This window comes from Patiria miniata, unplaced genomic scaffold, assembly GCF_015706575.1.
Source record: "Patiria miniata isolate m_02_andy unplaced genomic scaffold, ASM1570657v1 HiC_scaffold_27, whole genome shotgun sequence".
NCBI lineage: Eukaryota > Metazoa > Echinodermata > Asteroidea > Valvatida > Asterinidae > Patiria > Patiria miniata.
This window is the reverse complement of record NW_024037066.1, coordinates 4,165,241-4,188,252: the sequence shown is the minus strand read 5'-3', so window position 1 is coordinate 4,188,252 and position 23,012 is coordinate 4,165,241. Positions and strand designations below refer to the sequence as shown.

Sequence of the window (23,012 nt, the reverse complement as noted above, 5' to 3'; positions counted from 1 at the left end):
ACCATGGGGGAGGGGCTACAACTTAATGTATAATTAATGAAGAGGCGGGGTCTCAAGAGCAGCAGTGATCTTTGATTGGCCCAAAGTTTCAGAATTTGAATATACATTTACATCAACCTCGTCCCCAGGGTGTCGAGCAGTACGCGCCCACCACTACCTGCTCTCTCACCCTGCATGGTATTGGATCATTTGCATGTGCAAGATTTTTGAACACAATAGCAAATGAGAACTAGAAATGTGTTTGTGGACAAACACTGAGCTGTTTCGACCATTTGTCAAAGTTAGCCGGAAATCGGCTAAAACGGTCACTGTCGACAGGATTTGACCTCAGCAACACGTGCGCTGCGCGCGGGCTGACTGACATAACGATATGTACAACGTACGTGCATGTAGCCTACATTTACAAAGCAGAGTTATTGTCAAACTGAAGTTTTAAGCGTGCGCAGGGCATGTACGAGTTAGCTTATTGCCTCGAAGCTTTGAAATATTTTAGACCTACCCTTAAATAGACAATTAAAGTAAAAACTAATATAAAAACTGCCATGGTTGATTTTTCAGGAATTTTCTATGGAAAAAGGGTCTTTTCATCATAACTTCCGGTCTGATGACGTCATACACCTTAAACTTCGCACACGTCTTAAGTGGGTCAAGGTCATCATATACACCAATATTTAGGCGATTCCGACAAACTTCGCTACAGACATCTATTCAAAATACATTTTTGAAAATTTTCAACCTGTCGCTAGAGGGCGCTCGAAGATTGCATGACGTCATCGGTAGATGATTTGAAGAATACTATCAGCCAAGAGACTAACACCGTTACAAGCAAGTTCATATCTATTACCACTTTTAAATCATAAGCCACTTCCGGTTTTGGCCTTTTTCGACCGGAAGCAAGGGTCACATGATTTTACGCACACTAAATGAAATAAAGACCTCAACCTACTCTACCATTTGCCGGCAACAGAATGCTGCGGACGCGTACGGTTGATTTCTTATGCATTTTTAAATATTAAAAGTGTCACAATTTAATTGCCTATAAATAAACACCGGATGACGTCATCATGACGTCATCATTACACAATGTTGTTTAAATTAGGGTCATTGCTTGGACAAAGATTGGTGTAAATGAATTACTGGCAAAGTGTCGAAAATGCCCTCTGAAAATTGACATTTTTTTTTAAATTTCTGTGTACAAAGTCTATGGGAAAAATTAAATATTCAAAATTCTATAATAAATCACATGATGACGTCAGCATGACGAAAAGTTTCAGCACACATCTTCAGATGGTGGTCTAAGTGTGTGCCAGGTTTGAAGTCGATCGGATTTGAAAAAAAGCCAAAAGTGATTTGTAGAACGAAAACACGTGTTATCCTATGAGAAAAAAGTCTGAAAAATAAAAGAGAAAAAAAAAATAACAGAAACTAGAAATGTGTTTGTGGACAAACACTGAGCTGTTTCGACCGTTTTATTAATGACTGCCGTAAAGGAGTTTCATCCAGATCGAATGAACATGTACATGCGTATTCTATACAAAAAGTGTCTATCCTACGTCCCTTACTATGCATGAACATAAAATCTGTCAAAGTTAGCCGGAAATCGGCTAAAACGGTCACTGTGGACAGGATTTGACCTCAGCAACACGTGCGCTGGCGCGGGCTGACTGACATACGATATGTACAACGTACGTGCATGTACATGTACATTGTGGACTGTGCATGTTTTAAAGCAGAGTTATTGTCAACCTGAAGTTTTAAGCGTGCGCAGGGCATGTCCGAGTTTGCTTATTGCCCCGAAGCTTTGAAATATTTTAGACCTACCCTTAAATAGACAATTAAAGTAAAAACTAATATAAAAACTGCCATGGTTGATTTTTCAGGAATTTTTTAAGGAAAAAGGGTCTTTTCATTATAACTTCCGGTCTGATGACGTCATACACCTTAAACTTCGCACACGTCTTAAGTGGGTCAAGGTCATCATATACACCAATATTTAGGCGATTCCGACAAACTTCGCCACAGACATCTATTCAAAATACATTTTTGAAAATTTTCAACCTGTCGCTAGAGGGCGCTCGAAGATTGCATGACGTCATCGGTAGATGATTTGAAGAATACTATCAGCCAAGAGACTAACACAGTTAAAAGCAAGTTCATATCTATTACCACTTTTAAATAATAAGCCACTTCCGGTTTTGGCCTTTTTCGACCGGAAGCAAGGGTCACGTGATTTCACGCACACTGAATGAAATAAAGACCTTAACCTACTCTACCACTTGCCGGCAACAGAATGCTGCGGACGCGTACGGTTGATTTCTTATGCATTTTTAAATATTACAATTGTCACAATTTAATTGCCTATAAATAAACACCGGATGACGTCATCATGACGTCATCATTACACAATGTTGTTTGAATTAGGGTCATAGCTTGGACAAAGATTGGTGTAAATGAATTACTGGCAAAGTGTCGAAAATGCCCTCTGAAAATTGACATTTTTTTTTAAATTTCTGTGTACAAAGTCTATGGGAAAAATTAAATATTCAAAATTCTATAATAAATCACGTGATGACGTCAGCATGACGAAAAGTTTCGGCACACATCTTCAGATGGTGGTCTAAGTGTGTGCCAGGTTTGAAGTCGATCGGATTTGGAAAAAAACCAAAAGTGACTTGTAGAACGAAAACACGTATTATCCTATGAGAAAAAAGTCTGAAAAACAAAAGAGAAAAAACTAGAGATCTATGTCTGTTTGCAACAGAACATAGGGCTTTTCCGCATTATGATTTTTTTTTAATCAATAATACGTCTCTGACTATGCATGAACATAAAGTCTGTCAAAGTTAGCCGAAAATCTGCTAAAACGGTCACTGTGGTCAGGATTTGACCTCAGCAACACGTGCCCTGCGGGCTGACTGACATACGATGTATGTGCGTATAAACAACGTACGTGCATGTACATGTACATTGTGGACGTCCTGTGCATGTTTTGTCAAAGTTAGCCAAAATCGGCTAAAACGGTCACTGTGGTCAGGATTTGACCTGAGCAACACGTGCCCTGCGCGCTGACTGACTTAAGATGTATGTGCGTATGTACAACGTACGTGCATGTACATGTACATTGTGAAATTCCTGTGCATGTTTTAAAGCAGAGGCATATTGTCAACCTGAAGTTTTGAGCGTGCGCAGGCCATGTTCGAGTTCGCTTATTGCCTCGAAGCTTTGAAATGTTTTAAACCTACCCTTAAGTCGACAGTTAAAGTAAAAACAAATATAAAAACTGCCATGGTTGATTTTTCAGGAATTTTCAAAGGAAAAAGAGTCTTTTCATTATAACTTCCGGTCTGATGACGTCATACGCCTAAAACTTCTCACACGTCTTAAGGGGGTCAAGGTTATCATATACACCAATATTTAGGCGATTCCGACAAACTTCGCCACAGACATCTATTCAAAACACATTTTTGCAAATTTTCAAACTGTCGCTAGAGGGCGCTCGAAGATTGCATGACGTCATTGATAGATGATTTGAAGAATACTATTGGGCAGTAGACGAACACCGTTAAAAGCAAGTTCATATCTATTAGCACTTTCAAATAATAAGCCACTTCCGGTTTGGGCCTTTTTCGACCGGAAGCAAGGGTCACGTGATTTCACGCACACTGAATGAAATAAAGACCTCAACCTACTCTACCACTTGCCGGCAACAGAATGCTGCGGACGCGTACGGTTGATTTCTTATGCATTTTTAAATATTAAAAGTGTCACAATTTAATTGCCTATAAATCAACACAGGATGACGTCATCATGACGTCATCATTCCACAATGTTGTTTGAATTAGGGTCTTTGCTTGGACAAAGAGTGGTGTAAATGAATTACTGGCAAGGAGTCAAAATGCCCTTTGAAAAGCGACAATGTTTTTTTAAATTTCTGTGTACAAAGTCTATGGGAAAAATTTAATATTCAAAAATCTATAATAAATTAGTCAATGACGTCACCATGACGTCAATCTTCGGGACACATCTTTGCTATAGGGACTATGCTTATGCAAACTTTGAATGATGTATGACAAAGATTACTGCCAAAAGTGGCACTGAGAAAAAACGTGCACAAAGTCTATGGGGTTTTGGCGACAAAAAGAAGAAGGAACTAGAGATCTATGTCTGTTTGCAACAGAACATAGGGCTTTTCCGCATTATGATTTTTTTTAATCAATAATATTCCCTGAATATGCATGAACATAAAATCTGTCAAAGTTAGCCGAAAAATCGGCTAAAACGGTCACTGTGGACAGGATTTGTCCTCGGCAATACGATGTATGTGCGTGTGCACAAGGTCTTTGCTTGGACAAAGAGTGATCTAAATAAATTACTGGCAAAGAGTCGAAAACGCACTTTGAAAATCGACAAATATGTTTAAATTTGTTGATGACGTCATCGTGACGTCACTTCGAACTTTGCATACTAGTATGATTAACTACCTACCCACCAAGTTTCATGACAATTGGACCTTTCCTTATATGAGTTTTGCAAAATCGCATTTTGATGACGTCATGATGACGTCACACATTTTTTTTCAAGTTTTGTGCAAATAGCTATTACATAACAGACCAAATGCAACAAAGAATTTTGCATTTTGCATGTTGCGTTCGGGAGATATGGCTAAAAGTCCAATCAAATAAATATTCATATAAAATCTCAGGATGACGTCATCATGACGTGACCTCATTTTTAATCTATAACACATCCTGGTATAGCCACATACCAAGTTTCAACCCAATCGGACTTACATTTCTGTAGATATAAGACTTCACAATATGTACGTAAATTTTCAAAAATCAATAAAGAATTAGGTGATGACGTCATCGTGAGTCATAGTCTTGGCATAATTTTTGTATGAGGGTCTTTCTTGGCTGTAACTTTGATGACGATTCCAGATCGCCAAAATACGAAAATGGTGGCTTGAAAACGTGTAGAAAGTCAATAGGTTAAAAATCCCACAGCAGAAAAACTGCACCTTTAAATGCGTGATTTTCCTTTAAACTGAAACATTTTTATAAAATATTACTTGCTATTCTAACTCTTGGGAATATTTTCAATCAAATGAAAGGCGTAAAAAAATACGATTTCTTTTTCCTTCTCATAGTAATTCTCAGCCGAAGTTTAGAACTACTCAGTAAGATATATTAGTGTTGTATAGGGAAAGACTTGTGGAGAAAGCTGTGTACAAAGTCTATGAGAAAAATTAATTATTCATAAATCCATAATAAATCACTTGATGACGTCACCATGACGTCACTCTTCGGGACACGTCTTGGCTATAGGGACTATGCTTATGGCTGATATCTGAAAAAGATTAATGCCAAGAGTGCTATAATACGTCCATGTCTATGCGCATGGATGAACATAAAATCTGTCAAAGTTAGCCGAAAATCGGCTAAAACGTTCACTGTGACAGGATTTGACCTCAGCAACACGTGCGCTGCAGGCTGACTGACATACGATGTACGTGCCTATGTACAACGTACGTGCATGTACATGTACATGTACATTGTGGACGTCCTGTCCTGTGCATGTTTTGAAGCAGAGGTATTGTCAACGTGAAGTTTTAAGCGTGCACATGGTATGTTCGAGTTTGCTTATCGCCTCGAAACTTTGAAATGTTTTAGACCTACCCTTCAATCGACAATTAAAGTAAAAACAAATATAAAAACTGCCATGGTTGATTTTTCAGGAATTTTCAAATAAAAAAGGGTCTTTTTATTGTAACTTCCGGTTTGATGACGTCATTTGCCTAAAACTTCGCACACGTCTTAAGTGGGTCAAGGTCATCATATACACCAATATTTAGGCGATTACGACAAACTTCGCTACAGACATCTATTCAAAATACATTTTTGCTAATTTTCAACCCGTCGCTAGAGGGCGCTCGAAGATTGCATGACGTCATCGGTAGATGATTTGAAGAATACTATTGGCCAAGAGACTAACACCGTTAAAAGCAAGTTTATATCTATTACCACTTTCAAATGATAAGCCACTTCCGGTTTGGGCCTTTTTCGACCGGAAGCAGGGGTCACGTGATTTCACGCACACTGAATAAAATAAAGACCTCAACCTATTCTACCACTTGCCGGCAACAAAATGCTGCGGACGCGTACGGTTGATTTCTTATGCATTTTTGAATATTAAAAGTGTCACAATTTAATTGCCTATAAATACACACCTGATGACGTCATCATGACGTCATCATTACACAATGTTGTTTAAATTAGGGTCTTTGCTTAGACAAAGATTGGTGTAAATAAATTACTGGCAAAGAGTCAAAAATGCCCTTTGCAAATCGACAATTTTTTTTAATCTTCTGTGTACAAAGTCTATGGGAAAAATTAAATATTCAAAAATCTATAATAAATTAGTCGATGACGTCACCATGACGTCAATCTTCGGGACACATCTTTGCTATAGGGACTATGCTTATGCTAACTTTGAATGATGTATAACAAAGATTAATGCCAAAAGTGGCGTTGAGAAAAAACGTGCACAAAGTCTATGGGATTTAGGCGACAAAAAGAAGAAGCCAAAAAAAAAAAAAAAAATGAGAACAAAAACAAAGGCTTTTCCGCAACTTTGCGGAAAAGCCAAAAAAAAAAAAAAAAAAAAAAATGAGAACAAAAACAAAGGCTTTTCCGCACTATGCGGAAAAGCCAAAAAAACTAGAAATTGTGGTTGTGAACAACCACAGAGCTGTTCCCAATATTGATTATCTGTTGGACCAATAGACATATAAGTAGAGATCTATGTCTGTTTGCAACAGAAGATAGGGCTTTCCGCATTATGATTTGTTTTTATCAACGTCCCTGACTATCACTATGCATGAACATAAAATCTGTCAAAGTTAGCCGGAAATCGGCTAAAACGGTCACTGTGGACAGGATTTGACCTCAGCAACACGTGCGCTGCGCGCGGGCTGACCGACATACGATATGTACAACGTACGATGTACGTGCATGTACATGTACATTGTGGACGTCCTGTGCATGTTTTAAAGCAGAGGTATTGTCAACCTGAAGTTTTAAGCGTGCGCAGGGCATGTCCGAGTTTGCTTATTGCCTCGAAGCTTTGAAATGTTTTAGACCTACCCTTAAATAGACAATTAAAGTAAAAACTAATATAAAAACTGCCATGGTTGATTTTTCAGGAATTTTCTAAGGAAAAAGGGTCTTTTCATTATAACTTCCGGTCTGATGACGTCATACACCTAAAACTTCGCACACGTCTTAAGTGGGTCAAGGTCATCATATACACCAATATTTAGGCGATTCCGACAAACTTCGCCACAGACATCTATTCAAAATGCATTTTTGAAAATTTTCAACCTGTCGCTAGAGGGCGCTAGAAGATTGCATGACGTCATCGGTAGATGATTTGAAGAATACTGTCAGCCAAGAGACTAACACCGTTGAAAGCAAGTTCATATCTATTACCACTTTTAAATAATAAGCCACTTCCGGTTTTGGCCTTTTTCGACCGGAAGCAAGGGTCACGTGATATCACGCACACTGAATGAAATAAAGACCTCAACCTACTCTACCACTTGCCGGCAACAGAATGCTGCGGACGCGTATGGTTGATTTCTTATGCATTTTTAAATTTTAAAAGTGTCACAATTTAATTGCCTATAAATAAACACCGGATGACGTCATCATAACGTCATCATTACACAATGTTGTTTGATTTAGGGTCTTTGCTTGGACAAAGATTGGTGTAAATGAATTACTGGCAAAGAGTTGAAAATGCCCTCTGAAAATTGACATTTTTAAAAAAAAATTGTGTACAAAGTCAATGGAAAAAATTAAATATTCAAAATTCTATAATAAATCACGTGATGACGTCAGCATGACGAAAAGTTTCGGCACACATCCTCAGATGATGGTTAATAACTATGCTGAGTTTAAAGTTGATCGGATTTAAAATAATTGCCAAAGTGGCTTGTACTATAAAAACGTGTACAAAACCTATGGGGAAAAGTGGAAAAAGAAAAAGAAGAAAAAAAAAAAAAGGAAAAAAAAAAACTTTAACGAAAACAAGAGCTGTTCCCAATTGAAATTGGGAACAGCTAATAACAGAAACAAGAGCTGTTTCGGTGTGTACACCGAAACAGCTAAATAGTCTGGTGCCTGCCTGTGCGTTACATTTGCGTTTGTTTTTGTATGCGGTGTCTGGGGTGAAAACAGAATCAATTCGTCGCAGCGAGAGTATGGCGTGAGTTACGAAAACACGATTTTATTTTAATTACGATTTTAACGAGACAACATGCAGTTTCACATTTCATATTATTATTAACAAATTGGAAAGGAAATGAATATTTTTGGGAAGGCGTGGACGAATGATCGCGAAAACACGTACTGCACGTTGTGAATAACAAGACCAACTACACGATATAAATCCATTATTAGCAAATTGAGGTATCGAATCAGGATACAGGGAGAAAGTTTCCTATCCAGGGCTTACTATTGGAAACGAGGTTGGAAATAAAGTAAGCACTGGGGACGAGGTTGCATATACATGTTTTTATGTAATTCCCTCCTTAATAAAAATTGACGTTTATAATTTTAGAGTTGTTGTTTATCCATTGCTATTATTTTTTTACTGAACAAAATATGTAATCAAATATTTGAACGAGGCTGATGTAAGTGCCGCCATTTTTTAAATACCACGCTAGCGCTACACGCACATCAGGAATTATCGTCTGCGCGCGCTCTGCGCGGATCAATACGGTAGTGGCAAATATTGACGCTATTATTCCAAATTCCGTAATAATTTCTTGAACCTGTAGAAGAGGAAAATGAAGTCTTCAACTCGCCAAAGTCCGAGAACTAAGCAGACGTTTTTAGCAAGGTAAGTTAATTTTAGCTGAAAAGATGAGTTGGGTTGAGAAGTTCAACTCAAGCTATATCGTGGTTGTTACAAAATGTTAGAAACGCTTGTACATGTAGCTAGTTTATTGTTCCCTAACGTGGCGCACTTCGATATTTACCCCGACTTTCCACATCAGTGTTGCCAAAGTCTTTGTTGACAAACTTTCATTCAGTGAAATACTGGTACTTTTACCTTATTAATGCTTGCTATTTAACATCTGTGAACTATTTCGGTGTCATGAAATTTAATCCGATATTCAAAAACGGTGGCGTCCGGAAATTGGGCACAAATCCCTAACAGTAACATGACGCACTTGAATAAATCTCGGGAAATCGCAAGTTGAGCATTTAAAAAATTCTGTTAGATTGGTAATTCTAATAAACCATTATTTTCTCTACCTACATACCAACCTAGACGTTTGTCAGAAAATTATGTTCTTATTTATTTTTTTATTTTTTTTGGGGGGGGGGGGGGACAATTTCAAAGGGTTCACTGTGCACTTCGAAATAAAATCGGAAAATCACGCCAAAATAAATTGTTCTTCTAACTTTGTAACGGGTAGATAAACTCGTGATTTATGCACGGGAGTGTTTAAAACTTGATAAAATGAATTCCGCTTTCTGTGAAATTTCAGTTTAAACTTTTGCTCTAGCTGGGCGCTACAGGCGAAAAAATCAGAGTGCGACGCCAAGTTAAGGGGCCGCACCATGTATGGTACATCAACAATAGCACGTAGGGCGCCCGTCGCTCAAATTAGAGTCAAGGGTGTTTTTTATTACTCAAAAATGAACTTTTCCACATAAAGCAGACTTCTCTAAATATAATGACACTTATTTTGTAATTTTTGAACAGTTTCTTGGGGTAGAAGTTACGATTTTCCTCGAATCGTGCCTTTCGTTTTGTCGTCATTTTACCCCAACATTTCCCTCAAAAATTCAAAACCCTGCCCTTTATCTATGACATACCTGTATGTTCTTAATGTCGCCAACTAGTTTGGCGAGTTATTTTAACATTAATCTACAACTATGGGAAATATTCTGCCACGATCAAAATCAGTTTAGGCTTGTTACATGCAGTGTTGTTTTCTTCAATGCAAACAAATCTCAATCTACGGGTTCCGCCGAACGTAACTGTTACAGCGCCCTCTATCGGGGGATTAACATCATGGCGAAGTTTACATGATCTGACTTGAAATGACTCGCTGGAGGAAAGCATCCGTTGTGATGCCTCCAAGAATTTCCACCTGTGTGATGGATGTATTCAGCTCCTTAGAGGCCCATGCAACCATCTCCACCGCCATCAAGGAATCCACTCCGTAATCCACCATGGGCTGATGCAGGTCGATGCCGTCTGGATCGACGCAGAGCAGGCGGCCCATCTTCTCTCGCACCCGGCCCTCGGCGACTTTACGGTGAACTACTCGGACGTTGGAGGAGGAACGCCTCAGCCTGGCCGTTTGGACGAAATGACGAAATTTCAAAATGCCGCTGTGACAAAACTTGAGGGTGTTGTTCCACACCTTATTTTAGTAGAGGGTGGAGAAAATACAAGAGAAGTGTTGTTAATACAAATAATGAAAGGTTTGCGGAAACACCATGTGCGAATAATTTCTCAACTAAGAGAATGGTTCTGAAAAGAACCAGAGGTATAACCTCGACGTTCCGGAGCATACTGACCGGAACGTCGAGTTTATACCTCTGGTTCTTTACAGAACCATTCTTTTAGTTGAGAAATTATTCGCACATGGTGTTTCCGCAAACCTTTCATTATTTAGTATCTCCACCATGCAAAGCCTTAAATCTTACTTGTTGTTAATACAGTTATCTATGCCTTTGGTTGAAGGAAATAAATGACATTTTGACCAAAGGATATCATTAGTAGCATGCAATGCTAATTTTGTTTTCGTATGATATGAATTAAGAAATCAAGATGAGTAATTTAAACAGACAATAAGTAACTTTCATCTATGATTTGGTTTTCTCATTTTTCTAATTAAATAGGACACGGTTTAAATTACGAAACACGAATGGACAGTTGAGAATGTCGTTCTTGAATAATTTACAGGCGCTAAGACTGACAAAATGTTTATCTGATAATATGAACTGAAGCGTGAATAATATAACTTAGTTAAAAATTGTTTCCACATTATTTTAATAAAGCCTCGGATCAGTGTGTTATGAAAAGGGAATACATAATAAACTGCGCGATGTGACGCAGGACGCAGCCGGGTTTTACCGGTGGTGTAAAACCACCCAAGTGACGGGCTCTCGACCAATATGAATTGGTAAACTGTCTCAGGTATTTATGAATATGAAATTCAAATTAATTTCAATTTTGTTGTTTTTCTTTAATGATTAGTAGTTCACCTGTTTTGTTTTTGAGGGGAGGAGGTTTTGATTTGAATTGAATCGAACCGCAAAAGTTTCTGCCGGTGCCAACATACCTGGTTAGACAGACACAGCACAGCAGGGGTATTCTTGATCTGAAGGATTTGACTAATGACCTGAAGCACCTCATCGATGTGGAGTGTAAGGCTTCCCTTTATCGCAAAAGTTTCCACAATATCTGCATTCTTTTCCAGGAATCCTGCACCCCTCACTGGCCCAAGTTGGAGGCTGATAGCAGGGAGGCCCATGGCCCGTCTCTCTTCGGCCAGTGCGTCGAGGTAAGCATTGGCTGCGCAGTAGCCTGGTTGCGAGGAGTGTCCCCACATCGAGGTACTAGATGACATCATGAAGAAGATATCCAATGGAAGATCCTGGGTGAGATTGTGGAGGTTCTTGGCACCGGTCGTCTTTGCTCCTAAGATCAGATCCAGCATCTTGGGTGTGAGGGTGGATAAGGATTCCTCCAAAATACGCCCAGCAAGATGGAACACACCCTTCACCACTGGTGCATTGTGGATAGTTGACAACTCACTCAACATCGCCTGAACATCACTTGTCTTGGACACATCTTTTGCAAAGTCAAAGACGGTTGCTCCTTTCTTCTTTAAGTAGCTTACTGTGCGACGAGCAGCATCAGTGTGACATCCGTGAAGGGACACAAGACTTATATAGCGTGCACCTCTGTCGCAGACCCATCTTGCGAGGGCCAATCCCAAACCACCATACCCACCAGTGATTATATATGTGGCGTTTGCGTCAAAGATGTGGGAGAAAGACGATACATGAGAAGGCTTGAAGTCAGGTGGGATACTGAAGACAATCTTTCCGATGTGATTTCCTTTCGCCATTTGGGTAAAAGTGTCTTGGTAATCTTCGATGGAGTTCGCCGTTGTTGGTATTGGATTGAGAGGACCATTGTTTCCGAAGTGTGAAATCACCTCAAGGAGAAGATGGTGCATTTTGTCTTTCTGAAGTTTCATCATCCTGTCGATTTGGCATGACATGAACGACTTGTTCTCAAGCAGGAGACTCATTTGGAGGCTGGAGTTTTGAAGAATGTCCCGCTTCCCGATCTCGCAAAATCGCCCACCGGGGTTTAAAGCTTCAATGCCTCTTGAAAGTTTCTCCCCGTGCAGTGAGTTCAAAACCACATCAACACCAAACCCGTCAGTCCAGGCCATGACATCGTCATAAAATCTCTCCGAGCGTGAGTCAGTGACCAGTTCAATCCCAAGTTCATTTCTGAGATATGATCGTTTGTTTTCACTTCCTGCACTGCAGATGATACGAGCTCCGACCATCTTGGCGACCTGAATGGCCGCCAAACCAACGCCACCACACGCCGAATGAATCAGGACTATTTCATCATTCTTGAGATTGGCTCTCTGAACAAGTGCGTGGTAGGCCGTGGTAAATACAACACAAACACCAGCAGCATCGTTCCACTCAATGCACGATGGCTTGTGAACCAACAACTGAGCATCGCAGACGGTCTGTGAGGCAAGGCAGTGTTTTCCAAAACCCATAACTTCATCACCGATGTGAAAAGAAGTGACTCCATCACCAATTTTCTCAATTAATCCCGAGCACTCCAGACCAATATGAGGCGTGACAACGTTATCACTGTCATCCAAGCCATCCAAAAGCCCCAGTGACATCATGACATCCTTGAAATTCAGTCCCGCAGATTTCACGTTGACAACCACGTCACCAGGGAGTGGGTCCAATTCATCTAAGAAGCTAAAACCAAGATCTTCAACAGATGACGAACTCTTGGATGCTCCATCTTTATTGATACCAAGCTGCCAGTGACTTCCATCCACCACATCATTACCAGTCGAGAGCTCGACTCGGATTATTCGTGGCACAGTGACCTCTCCCTTGCTTATCATGAGTTCTCTGTCTCCAACCTCCTTGTCCTTCAAGAGCCCTTCAAGTGATTCTATGCTGGCACTCTTGGTGTCTCTCATCTGAATAGAGTAAATGGGCAGATGGATTCCATTTGTGACTGACCGAACGAGACCCACCACTCTAGCTGCTTCACTTTTTGTTCCGATTACCACCACAAACACTTTCCTGAAACTCAGTGTCTTAGATTCAATCCCTTGAAGTAGCTTTGTAAGTTGATAAAGACTGTCTTCTGGGTTGTAGATGCAAACCAAGCTGTTTCTTTCTGCCATGGGGTTTTGAGGTAGAGCTTTCATCGGATCCTCTCCTCCAAGACACATATTCTCTACCGGGACGCCCAGTTTCACACAAAGTCCACGAGCAGTTGCATCATGACCATCGAAAAGCACGAAGCATGGACAGGACGCTGGATCCCTAAACAAATCTGTTGGTTGATTCTCCGAAATCTTGCAACCAACAAAGATGCCATGGAAGTATTTTTGTGGCGTTGATACAACAACAATCTCCTTAAAGCCATTGGTACTGAGAACATCCTTCCATCCGTCTTCCGTCAAGAAGCAATTGTCTTGACCACTCAACAAGACATCTCCAATACAAGTGGTGTTAGCCATCAGCTCTCCCATGAAAAGCCAGCCTCCGAAACAAAGAAGCTTGTACATGTTTCTTAAGCTTCTATTGAGATCTTCAGACAAGTGGATAACATCCATACAGATGACGACATCAACAGATCCTGGCACGAAACCTTGTGACACTACATCCTCTCCAAGATCAAGTCGCTGATACTTAACAAATGAAAACCCGGGGAGTTGTTCTTGATGTGGATGACCGCCTGAATATGTAGCCGAGAAGCTGTATATGTACTCCACCTGACTTTCCTCGCAAAGCTCTCTCAAAAGAGGTAATGCGTGTTTGGCTAGTCCACCGAACTGTCCACCAACTTCGAGAATACGAACAACGCTCTTCTTCTGAAGTGCTACCTTGACAGCACTGTGAATGACATCCGCACCAGCTTTGTAGCATACTCGAACCAGCGCTGAATCCATCACAGCAGAACTCGTGTCTGTTAGAGACGACCTTGAAGACAATGCAGATAGATCCTTCAGAGTATTCGGAAGGTTGTTTCCGAGTCTTCGTAACAGGGCTATCTCTTGCTGCATTTCTGGCAAATTGGCTTGGATGTTTTCCAAAACAGACTCAATATCTGTAACAGCCACTTTATCAGAACAATTTTCTCTTGACATTTTTTTCAGGCTTTTCAGATAGCAATCCTGTTGTTGGTTGAACTTTTTGTCTTCCACGTCTTTTAAGGCCCGGTGGATGTACGAGGCACAAACCTCCTCAAGAGATTGAATCCATGGCTGCGCTTTTGCAATAAATCCCATCTCATCACCAAACCTTGCATCCAGATAGTCAACACCAAACTTTTCACAAGCCATTGATGTAGCTGGAAGACATGATTTCACTGATTGCATCCGTGTGGTGTACAGGCAAGACTCTAGACCTACATCCGTCTTGGAACCAGTGATGTTGTGACTCTCACAATTGCTGGCTTTGAGTAGTACTTTGCCTTCACTTGTAGCAATTGTGATATCCCCCACAAGTACTTTGGAATCCAGATCAGTTATCCGGACGTAGGCGACGAGTGGTTTAGAGGTCGGCATAGAGGGGACACTCATGTGCAATGACTTCATGGAAACTGGAAGGTACAGGCCTCCCCCAGCCTCAAAAAGTAACAACTGCATGCCAGCATCAACGTGTGTGACCTGCATTCGCTGTTTACTGTCTGATTTCAGTGGCAAGAGGAACCCAACAACCTCCCCGTCTCCAAGAGCGACCTCTTTGACAACTTGAAATGATGGGCCATAATCAAAGCCCAGTTCAGCCAAGACATTGTAGATATCGTTTCCAGTGAAACGAGTTTTGCACCTCAAGAGGATCTCCTCAATCGAGATGGCACCTAAATCAATATCTGGGGAGCTTTCGACCTTCGCCGAGGAATAGCTGACGCCATCCGAGGTCACTTGGACGTTAGACCCCTCTCTTTGGCACTGCAGACCAAGTGCCTTGGTACTGCCGTCTTTCAACACCGTCCACGTAAGAATCTTGCTGAAAGATACTTTCGAGAGAGCGGGACATTCAGTCTCATGAAAGACTGACTGCACCATCATCTCGAGATAACCTGCTCCCGGAAATACAAGATGGTCCTGGACAACATGATCAGCCAGAAACGGAAACATCTCGAGGGAAATATTCCCAGACTGTCCCTTGAATGTTCGATCGTCTTGACCAAGTCTGCGCTTACGTCTTTCTTCAGTTTCCAGCCAGAAGGACTGATGCTGCCAGGGGTAAGTTGGCAACCGTACCCAAGGACCACATCCTCCTGTGACGATGCTCCAATTGATGTCACATCCAGCCACGTACAGGTTGGCTAAAGCCCGTATCACGGTCAGGTAGTCGTCCTGCTCTCGCTGCCCTGTTGGGACGAGTTTGCTTGACACACCCTTGAAATGCGTAGAAATCTGATTCACGGATGAGAGCAAGGTGGCAGAGGCGCCAATCTCCAGGAACAGGTCGACGTCTGTGTTCAGAATTTCCTCCACGGCTGCCTGAAACTTTACAGTGCCTCTGATGTTTTCCCACCAGTAGTCGGTATCAAATCCACCCGTGTATAACTCCCCGGTAACAGTGGAATAGAAGGGAATCAAACCGGGTTCTGGTTTTGCCTTGACAGCACCTTCCATGGCCCCTCGGAATGGCACCTCCATCGGATTCATAAATGGAGTATGGAATGCACATTCGACTCTCAGTAGTTTTGCCACAGTGGGGTTATTGTGTGTTATTTCATCGATCGCATCGGTGTTTCCAGCGATTGTAGTTACTGCTGGGGCATTGACAGCGGCTACGTATAAGTTCTCATACTGGTGGCAGACACATTTTGCTTCAGACAGTGGCAGACGAAGAGCTGCCATGCTTCCAGCTCCTTTAAGCTTCGACTGTTGAGAGCTTCGATGGTATATAACACGAACAGCTTCGGGAAGGGTGAGACCGCCACTAACATAGGCCGCAGCAACCTCACCAAGACTGTGACCGACCGTTACGTCTGGGTGGATTCCCCAGGATCGCAGCAGATGCACCAAAGCGATCTGGAAAAACAAGATGGAGGGCTGTAAAACAGCAGTATGATTCATCTCAGTATCCAAAGTAGTCGCAGCATTCGCTTGATCTCCTGATCCGTTAGTGGAAAAGATATTTTTATCGTACAGCAATGACCAACCGCTCAGTTGTTTGAATACCTCGTCGCATTCCATCACAGCTTCACGGAAGACTTTCTCCTGGATGAACAGTTGCTGTCCCATCCTTCCCCACTGCTGCCCCTGCCCAGGAAAGACAAAACAGATCTTGGGTTTCTTGCTGAAAGTACCAACTGCAATCCCACTGCCACTTCCTGCGTTCAGAAATTGTTTAGTTTGATCTCGGAAAGCCTCACCAGAATTGCTGACGAATGCTAATCGACACCCGTAGTGCTTTCTACGACATGACAACCAAGAAACAACTTGAAGAGCATCGCATTCGTTGCTGAAATTTTGCCACTGCTCAGCAACATCATTCAGAGCTTCTTTGGACTTTGCTGAAAGGGGTATAACAATGTGAACCCCAGGGCTGATACCTCCAAACTTCCAGTCCGAAGACCGTATGGACTTTTTTCTGTTTGTGACATTTTTCGGGGCCTCTTGGAAAACAACGTGACCTACTGCTCCCCCAAATCCAGCGGTGTTCAGACTAAAAGTTATGGTCTTTTGAGAAGGTGGCACCTCTTGTAGCTGTGTTTGCACTTGGAGTTTCCAGTCATCCAACTTGATATTTGGGTTTGTCTCAACGAAATTGATAGTTGGACAAAGTATCTTGTGGTCTAACATCAGGGCTACTTTAATAGCGGTGGTGACCCCGGAGGAACACTCACTGTGGCCAAAGTTTCCTTTGGCAGAACCAATCTTAAGTGGTGTCTCTCTGTGGGGGCCAAAGGTTTCTCCGAGGGCTTTTGCTTCAAGAGGATCGCCAACAGGTGTCCCCGTTCCGTGTGCTTCTACGTATAGAACATCTGATAGTGGAATGCCGGACCGAAAGTAGGCTTGTTTCATTACGTATTCCTGTGCTGTGCTTGAAGGCATTGTCAGGCTGGTAGAATACCCATTGGCTGCGATAGCCGTACCCCTAATAACTGCATAGATATGATCACCATCTTCTTGTGCAATTGGAAGTGGTTTCAAGATGAGCGCACCCCAGCCTTCGCTGCGCACATACCCCTTGGCTGTGTTAGAAAACGGACAGCATTTACCGTCTGTGGACAAAGTGCCAAGTGCGGAGAAAGCCACCGATGTCTCGGGGAGAATCAGTGCGTTGCAGCCGGCCATGACAGCCGTTTGACACTCGCGATTCCTGAGCCCAGTGCAGGCAAGATGCATTGCGGTGATTGACGAGGCGCAAGCAGTGTCCACGGAATAACTCGGCCCTCGCAGATCGAATGCGTAGGACACTCGATTGGCAGCAATGCTGGAGGAAACCCCCGTTAATGTATACGGGTTGATCAGTGAAGCGTCTGATACTGTCTGAACCGTATAGTCCATCAATCCTGCAGCTACATAAACACCACCTGAGGTTCCTAGAGTATCCGGTATGATACCAGCATCCTCAAATGCCTCATGCACAACCTCCAACAGAAGGCGCTGCTGGGGGTCCATAGACATAGCCTCTCTGGGGGAAATCTTGAAGAAGGTGTTATCAAACCTGTCGATGCCTTCCACGAAGCCGCCCTTGCGTGAGATCATCTTACCTTGTTTAGAGTGATCGGGATCGTAGAACTTTTCCAGTGACCACCTGTCTGGAGGAACCTCTGTTATGGTGTCCTTACCATCCCGGATGACCTTCCAGAAATCTTCAGGAGAATGTACACCTCCTGGCAAACGGCATCCTGTGACACACAAATGGGGAGCTCTCAATGTCCAAGATTTGGTGGTTTTACTGATGGATTATGAAGTGGTGTGTATGTACATTGTGGAATGTACATATGGATTGTTTAACCATTTTGATTGTGATCGCTTCTAAGTTCTAGTATAATTTTTTGGAACTCCAGGAAAACAATTTTCACTCTGTTTATTAAGTAGTGACAATAAAGTATCTTGAATCTTAAGTGTGTATTTTAAGAAGTGCAAAGATAAATCTGAAAAAAAGAGTAGCAACATATCTCAATTTATGACAGCACCTCTTAACAACATAATAATCAAGATTTATCATCTGTGCACTTTATAAATCGAAGAGAATGTAAACTAATCTATGTATTAGGTAATGAACACTGACAGATCGCGAATTTAGCACACACACACAAAAAGAACGCCAATATTTTTTCAACCATGTATACTTAGTCTCTATGCCTGTCTTCATGTAAAGCCCCTCTCCACACAGAGGGCGCTAGTCTCAACGGGAGGTTTGTCTTCTGACAAACCTTGGGTGACGGCGCGACACTTCAGGTTGCAGACCAGTAAATCGGTCCGAAATTGCCTACGCCGGCCAAATCACGATTTGCATGCCCTCAAAATCTCCAGTATTTGAGCATGCTGCGGGCCATGAACTAGAGGGTTTGTATAAAATATGGGTGGAAGTCGTGCACAGGACTGTGAGCTTGTAGTTCCGTTCAATTTGGATGAAATTGGGGCCCTAAAAGCGCTCTATTTTGCAATAGAGTGTAGGCATCGTTTTTCAAAATGGCGATGGGCTTCAGGACTATTTTAAGGGGTGATCACCTTCGGATGGAAATATCTCCTAAAAGTCATCAGTTGACCCCCCGTAAATTGAAAAGAAAATGAAAGATGATGAAATAAGCTTTAATTTGATTTGTGTCTCGAACACCTTGGAGAGTTGTGAGTATTTTTCCCGAATTTCTGAAGTGGGGGCATTTATCATTGGGGTCAATGGAAGTTTATTTACTGGTCTGCAACCTGTAAAGTCGCGTTTAAATGGCAGAAATGATGAGCTTCCAATTCATTTATCAGTTCAAGCATAATATTATTGACCAAAGGGAGTGGACAGATTATTCTTGGAAGTTGCTTCGAATTACACGAACGTTTTTGTATTAATATGACATTGAACGTCTGGTTTAAGGACGTCACAGCATTTGGTTGCCCAATAACAACAAAATATTGATATCAGCATTAACTTTGCGACAAAATTATCGCTACTGACTAACGAAATAAAATAGCACGATCATTTTCAAGTTTCATAACAATAAGTTCCGGTCTCATGGCGTCATCATTTTGGAAACCTTGCAAATTTATTTGTTACTCTCCACGGAATGTTTGTTGGAAATCCAAGCAACATTTTGCAATTTTGAAGTTGAACAAAGAAATCGTCTGCTGAGCGAGGCTTGAACCTGCGACCTCCGGATTTCTGTTCTGGTGCTCTACCAACTGAGCTATCTAGCCCTATGATGGCGGTCCCCCATTTTGTCAGCGTCTGTGTTCATTTGAAAATTTGCAATGAAGAGCCATAATCATAATGAGTGATCCCTGTTTGCTATTTCCCGGGTTTGCAGCATTGTTAACAATGTTGCTTTACATCTTGACTTTGGGCGGCTACATGGCATATACGGGTTTATGCTTCTGACAAGCATCCCACGAACAAGGGCGTTGACAAAATGGGGAACCGCCAACATAGGGCAACATTTTTAACTTGTAATTTAATACATGATGACGCCATGATTACGTCACAAAATTAACCTTTTTGTGGACAAGGATTCATGATCGTTTGCCCCCATCACCCAACTATCTAGCTCACATGCGAGATTTTAACTTGTTCGCAAAAAACCCCTAGCTATGCACATCCAAACTGTGTTTACCAAGGATTATGAGATTATGAGGTATATTTATATTTTCAATATAACTCAATATAACACTTCGCGCTGGTTTGAACTGCACTGACCGATCAATGGTCAATACGAGGTGTTACCTACCTATCCCAACTATCGCAATGGGGGGAAATGCTGTACTTCCTCCCGCTTCCTCCATGGTCCTTGCTAGTGTCCTCGCTTACAGCTCAGATCATGTATAGCACGTAGGTTTCTTGAAATATCTGTGTACAATCAGCAAACCACACAGTGGGGTTAAGGTCAGTCAATGGTCATAGTACTTCCGAATTTCTTTCAATAAGCCATTTGCAAGTTCAATTTGAATAAAATCTGGAACGCTGATTAAAGATCCTGTTATTATTTCACGTGATTCGGGGCAAGCCTTATGCTAGCAACCCCAGCTCCAGCATGGTCTGGTGTCTTTGTACCATTCTCACCCAAAGTGAACAACGTATTGGTGCTGAGCGTCTCTTACGTTACAATGCAAGAGCTTGCCCCGAATCATGCGATTAGCAACAGTGTCTTTGGTCTCGAAAACTCAAAGTTAAACTGAGCCAAGCATTCTGAGCAAGTCAGCATATCAAATGTTTTTCAAATTTAAATCCTAAATGCTATAGCTCACTCGCAAATGGCTTATTGAACAATTAAGACTTTCATGCGTTTCATTTTAAAAGGCAAGCATTTAATTTAATAAAAAAACAATCGAATTGTAGCAGCTGGTTTTTTTAATGAATAACGTTCAGATGTTATTGTATGTATTACTTGTTATTTTATGTATCACATTTTGTTGTGTTTTTCGTCCAAATGTACAAATTGCTCTACTTTTCTAACACTGAAACCAACTTCAATTCTATGAGTTTCTATCGGTCTAAATTCATTGTTCAGATGGATCAAATCAAGTTTACAGAAAATTTAACTTTAAAAAAAACTTTTTATTATTTAAGCAACAAGAGGGAAACAAGTGTATCCTGTGGATGTACAAAGTGTTGGTCAATAGGGGGTCTACCCGATGTTCCCCAATATCTGTGTTCCCCAATACCGATCTTCCCCGAAATCCGTAGGATTAGGGTTAGGGTTAGGGTTGTAGGGTAAGGTTTCGGGGAACATCGGTATTGGCACTAGGGCACGTGGTATTGAATCGTGCTTGCACAGGTACCCCCTCAACGGTGACACAGTGCCGATATTGAAGGACACTTGATATTTAGGTTAGCAGGGGCTTGGAATTGGGCCCCGGTGCTCACGGCTGCGTACTAATATGGGCTCTCGTAATTGGGCCACGCAAACACCACCAATATTCATGGTGTCCCCAACTCCAAGCGGTCAGAACGAATTGGGTTCATGGCAGCGGCCTTAGCCTATATTCAAACTCAGCTGAGCGGAAATGGCACAAAGGGAAATGTGACCAAAACTACAACTCCACATTTTTGAATGCACCATTTCCTGGTATTGAATTTTCATTTTAGGCTTGAGCACAGTAAGAATTGACTTGCCTTTGGGTGGATTATTAACAGTCTCCAACTATAAAATGCAGCACTTCTGACCAAAAGGTGTGCATTGAAATCCTTTTGGCCGCGCCATGCGTGCCAAAAAGGGATTTATGGAATCATAGAGCTATGATGGAATTAACGGCATAATAATTTCAGGCTTTCGTTCGCTAAGGTTTGTATGAAGCAGCCAGATTGACAATCAATAATACACACATAGATGTATTGTCAACACCAATAGATGTCGAATATTAGAGATGTGGGCCGGGACAAACTTATAAGGTGCATGTCCAACGCAATGCACTGATGTCCAGACTGCGAAAACGTCCTATATACAGGTAATTTATTGGTCCCCCAAAAGTGGGGTCGAATTAATGATGGCGTGGGGTTCGGGCGGGGCCCACTTAATTTAAAGACCCCGAAATTTTTGTTGAATTCTAGACGGTCTGTGGTGCGATCTGAGGCAGTTTCTGACCACTTTTACCATTTTTTTAAAGGAAAATATGCAGTGTACGCAGTGCCTGTCTTTATTGCAACGTCACTTTAAAAAAAGGGGGTTCTTTTTCGGGGGACATGGCCCCCGTTGCCCCCCCCCCGATCCGTCCTTGGTTTACCTTCCTCATGGTTTACAGTAGGCCTACCATTCAGGCTTTGTTTATATCGTGCCTTCTAGATTATCCTTCTAAAGTTCTTTGTGTGATCATTCTTTCATTTACCAGTCCTGTAACTACTGTAAGCCTATCTACAGTATTCAAGGTGGGCATTTAAGCGTTTTAGCCGTTAAAATAAGGAAGGCCTTCTTGACTTATTAAATTTAATTCAGACTTCACTCACCTCTGAGGCAGACTTGTCTTCGCGTGGGATTGTGTCAGGCCATCGCCATAGGCTTGTGAGAACCTAGCTTCAAATCTGATGACTGGAAGCCTCTCAGCAAATGGGGAGGCATGGGTTGTCCAACCAACGAACAAGGCTGTGAACTATTAAACCTTTCGCGGTAGAATCGAGTCAGCGCAGCTTGTGAAATATTTACATGATATACAAACGGACAAATAAAACTTAGTGTAGGCCTACACAAATTCCATAGGGTTGTCTAAGGGGCGTGGCTAACTCGTAAACGCCGATAGGTCAAATTATTATTTCCGAGTTCTCTCCTAGACCTGCAAAGACCATATCAACTTGCAATCTAGTGGCCTTGAGTTGTCCACCAGTGGAAACTAGTCCAAATCCGTGTAACCTCGTTCATTGATTTGCTACGCAGGGCGCTAATTGTTCATTCCGTGCATTGACAATAGACTGTGGACGTGCAAAATCGCTCGTAAAAGTATGCAATTTTTTTTGGCAAGGTCACTTATTGCGTCGGCCAGGGAACAGATTTGAGAAGTTATCACGTGCTCAGCCGAATATTCGAAGCCG

The 23,012-nt window shown here is 41.7% G+C and overlaps 1 protein-coding gene across 1 annotated transcript; it reads right to left on the bottom strand.

The window, feature by feature from the left end:
- Positions 1 to 9,435: 9,435 nt before the first annotated feature.
- Positions 9,436 to 22,750, bottom strand: LOC119734573 (phenolphthiocerol/phthiocerol polyketide synthase subunit C-like). The gene is made up of 4 exons (XM_038208110.1): positions 22,434 to 22,750; positions 20,221 to 20,339; positions 11,366 to 18,186; positions 9,436 to 10,441 (listed from the first exon to the last, which is right to left on the bottom strand). The coding sequence occupies exons 2-4, from the start codon at positions 20,273 to 20,275 to the stop codon at positions 10,097 to 10,099; spliced, it is 7,221 nt and encodes a 2,406-aa protein (XP_038064038.1). The 5' UTR covers positions 20,276 to 20,339; positions 22,434 to 22,750; the 3' UTR covers positions 9,436 to 10,096.
- Between the last annotated feature and the right edge of the window lie 262 nt (positions 22,751 to 23,012).

What these genes read in the sequence shown, in the direction of transcription:
- LOC119734573 (XM_038208110.1), bottom strand. Translation starts at nt 20,275, where the DNA reads ATGGAGGAAGCGGGAGGAAGTACAGCATTTCCCCCCATTGCGATAGTT. An exon ending in CATTGCGATAGTTGGGATAG is followed by an intron (nt 18,187 to 20,220) that starts GTAGGTAACACC and finishes TGTGTGTCACAG; the next exon opens with GATGCCGTTTGCCAGGAGGT. An exon ending in TGCTGTGTCTGTCTAACCAG is followed by an intron (nt 10,442 to 11,365) that starts GTATGTTGGCAC and finishes TACTAAAATAAG; the next exon opens with GTGTGGAACAACACCCTCAA.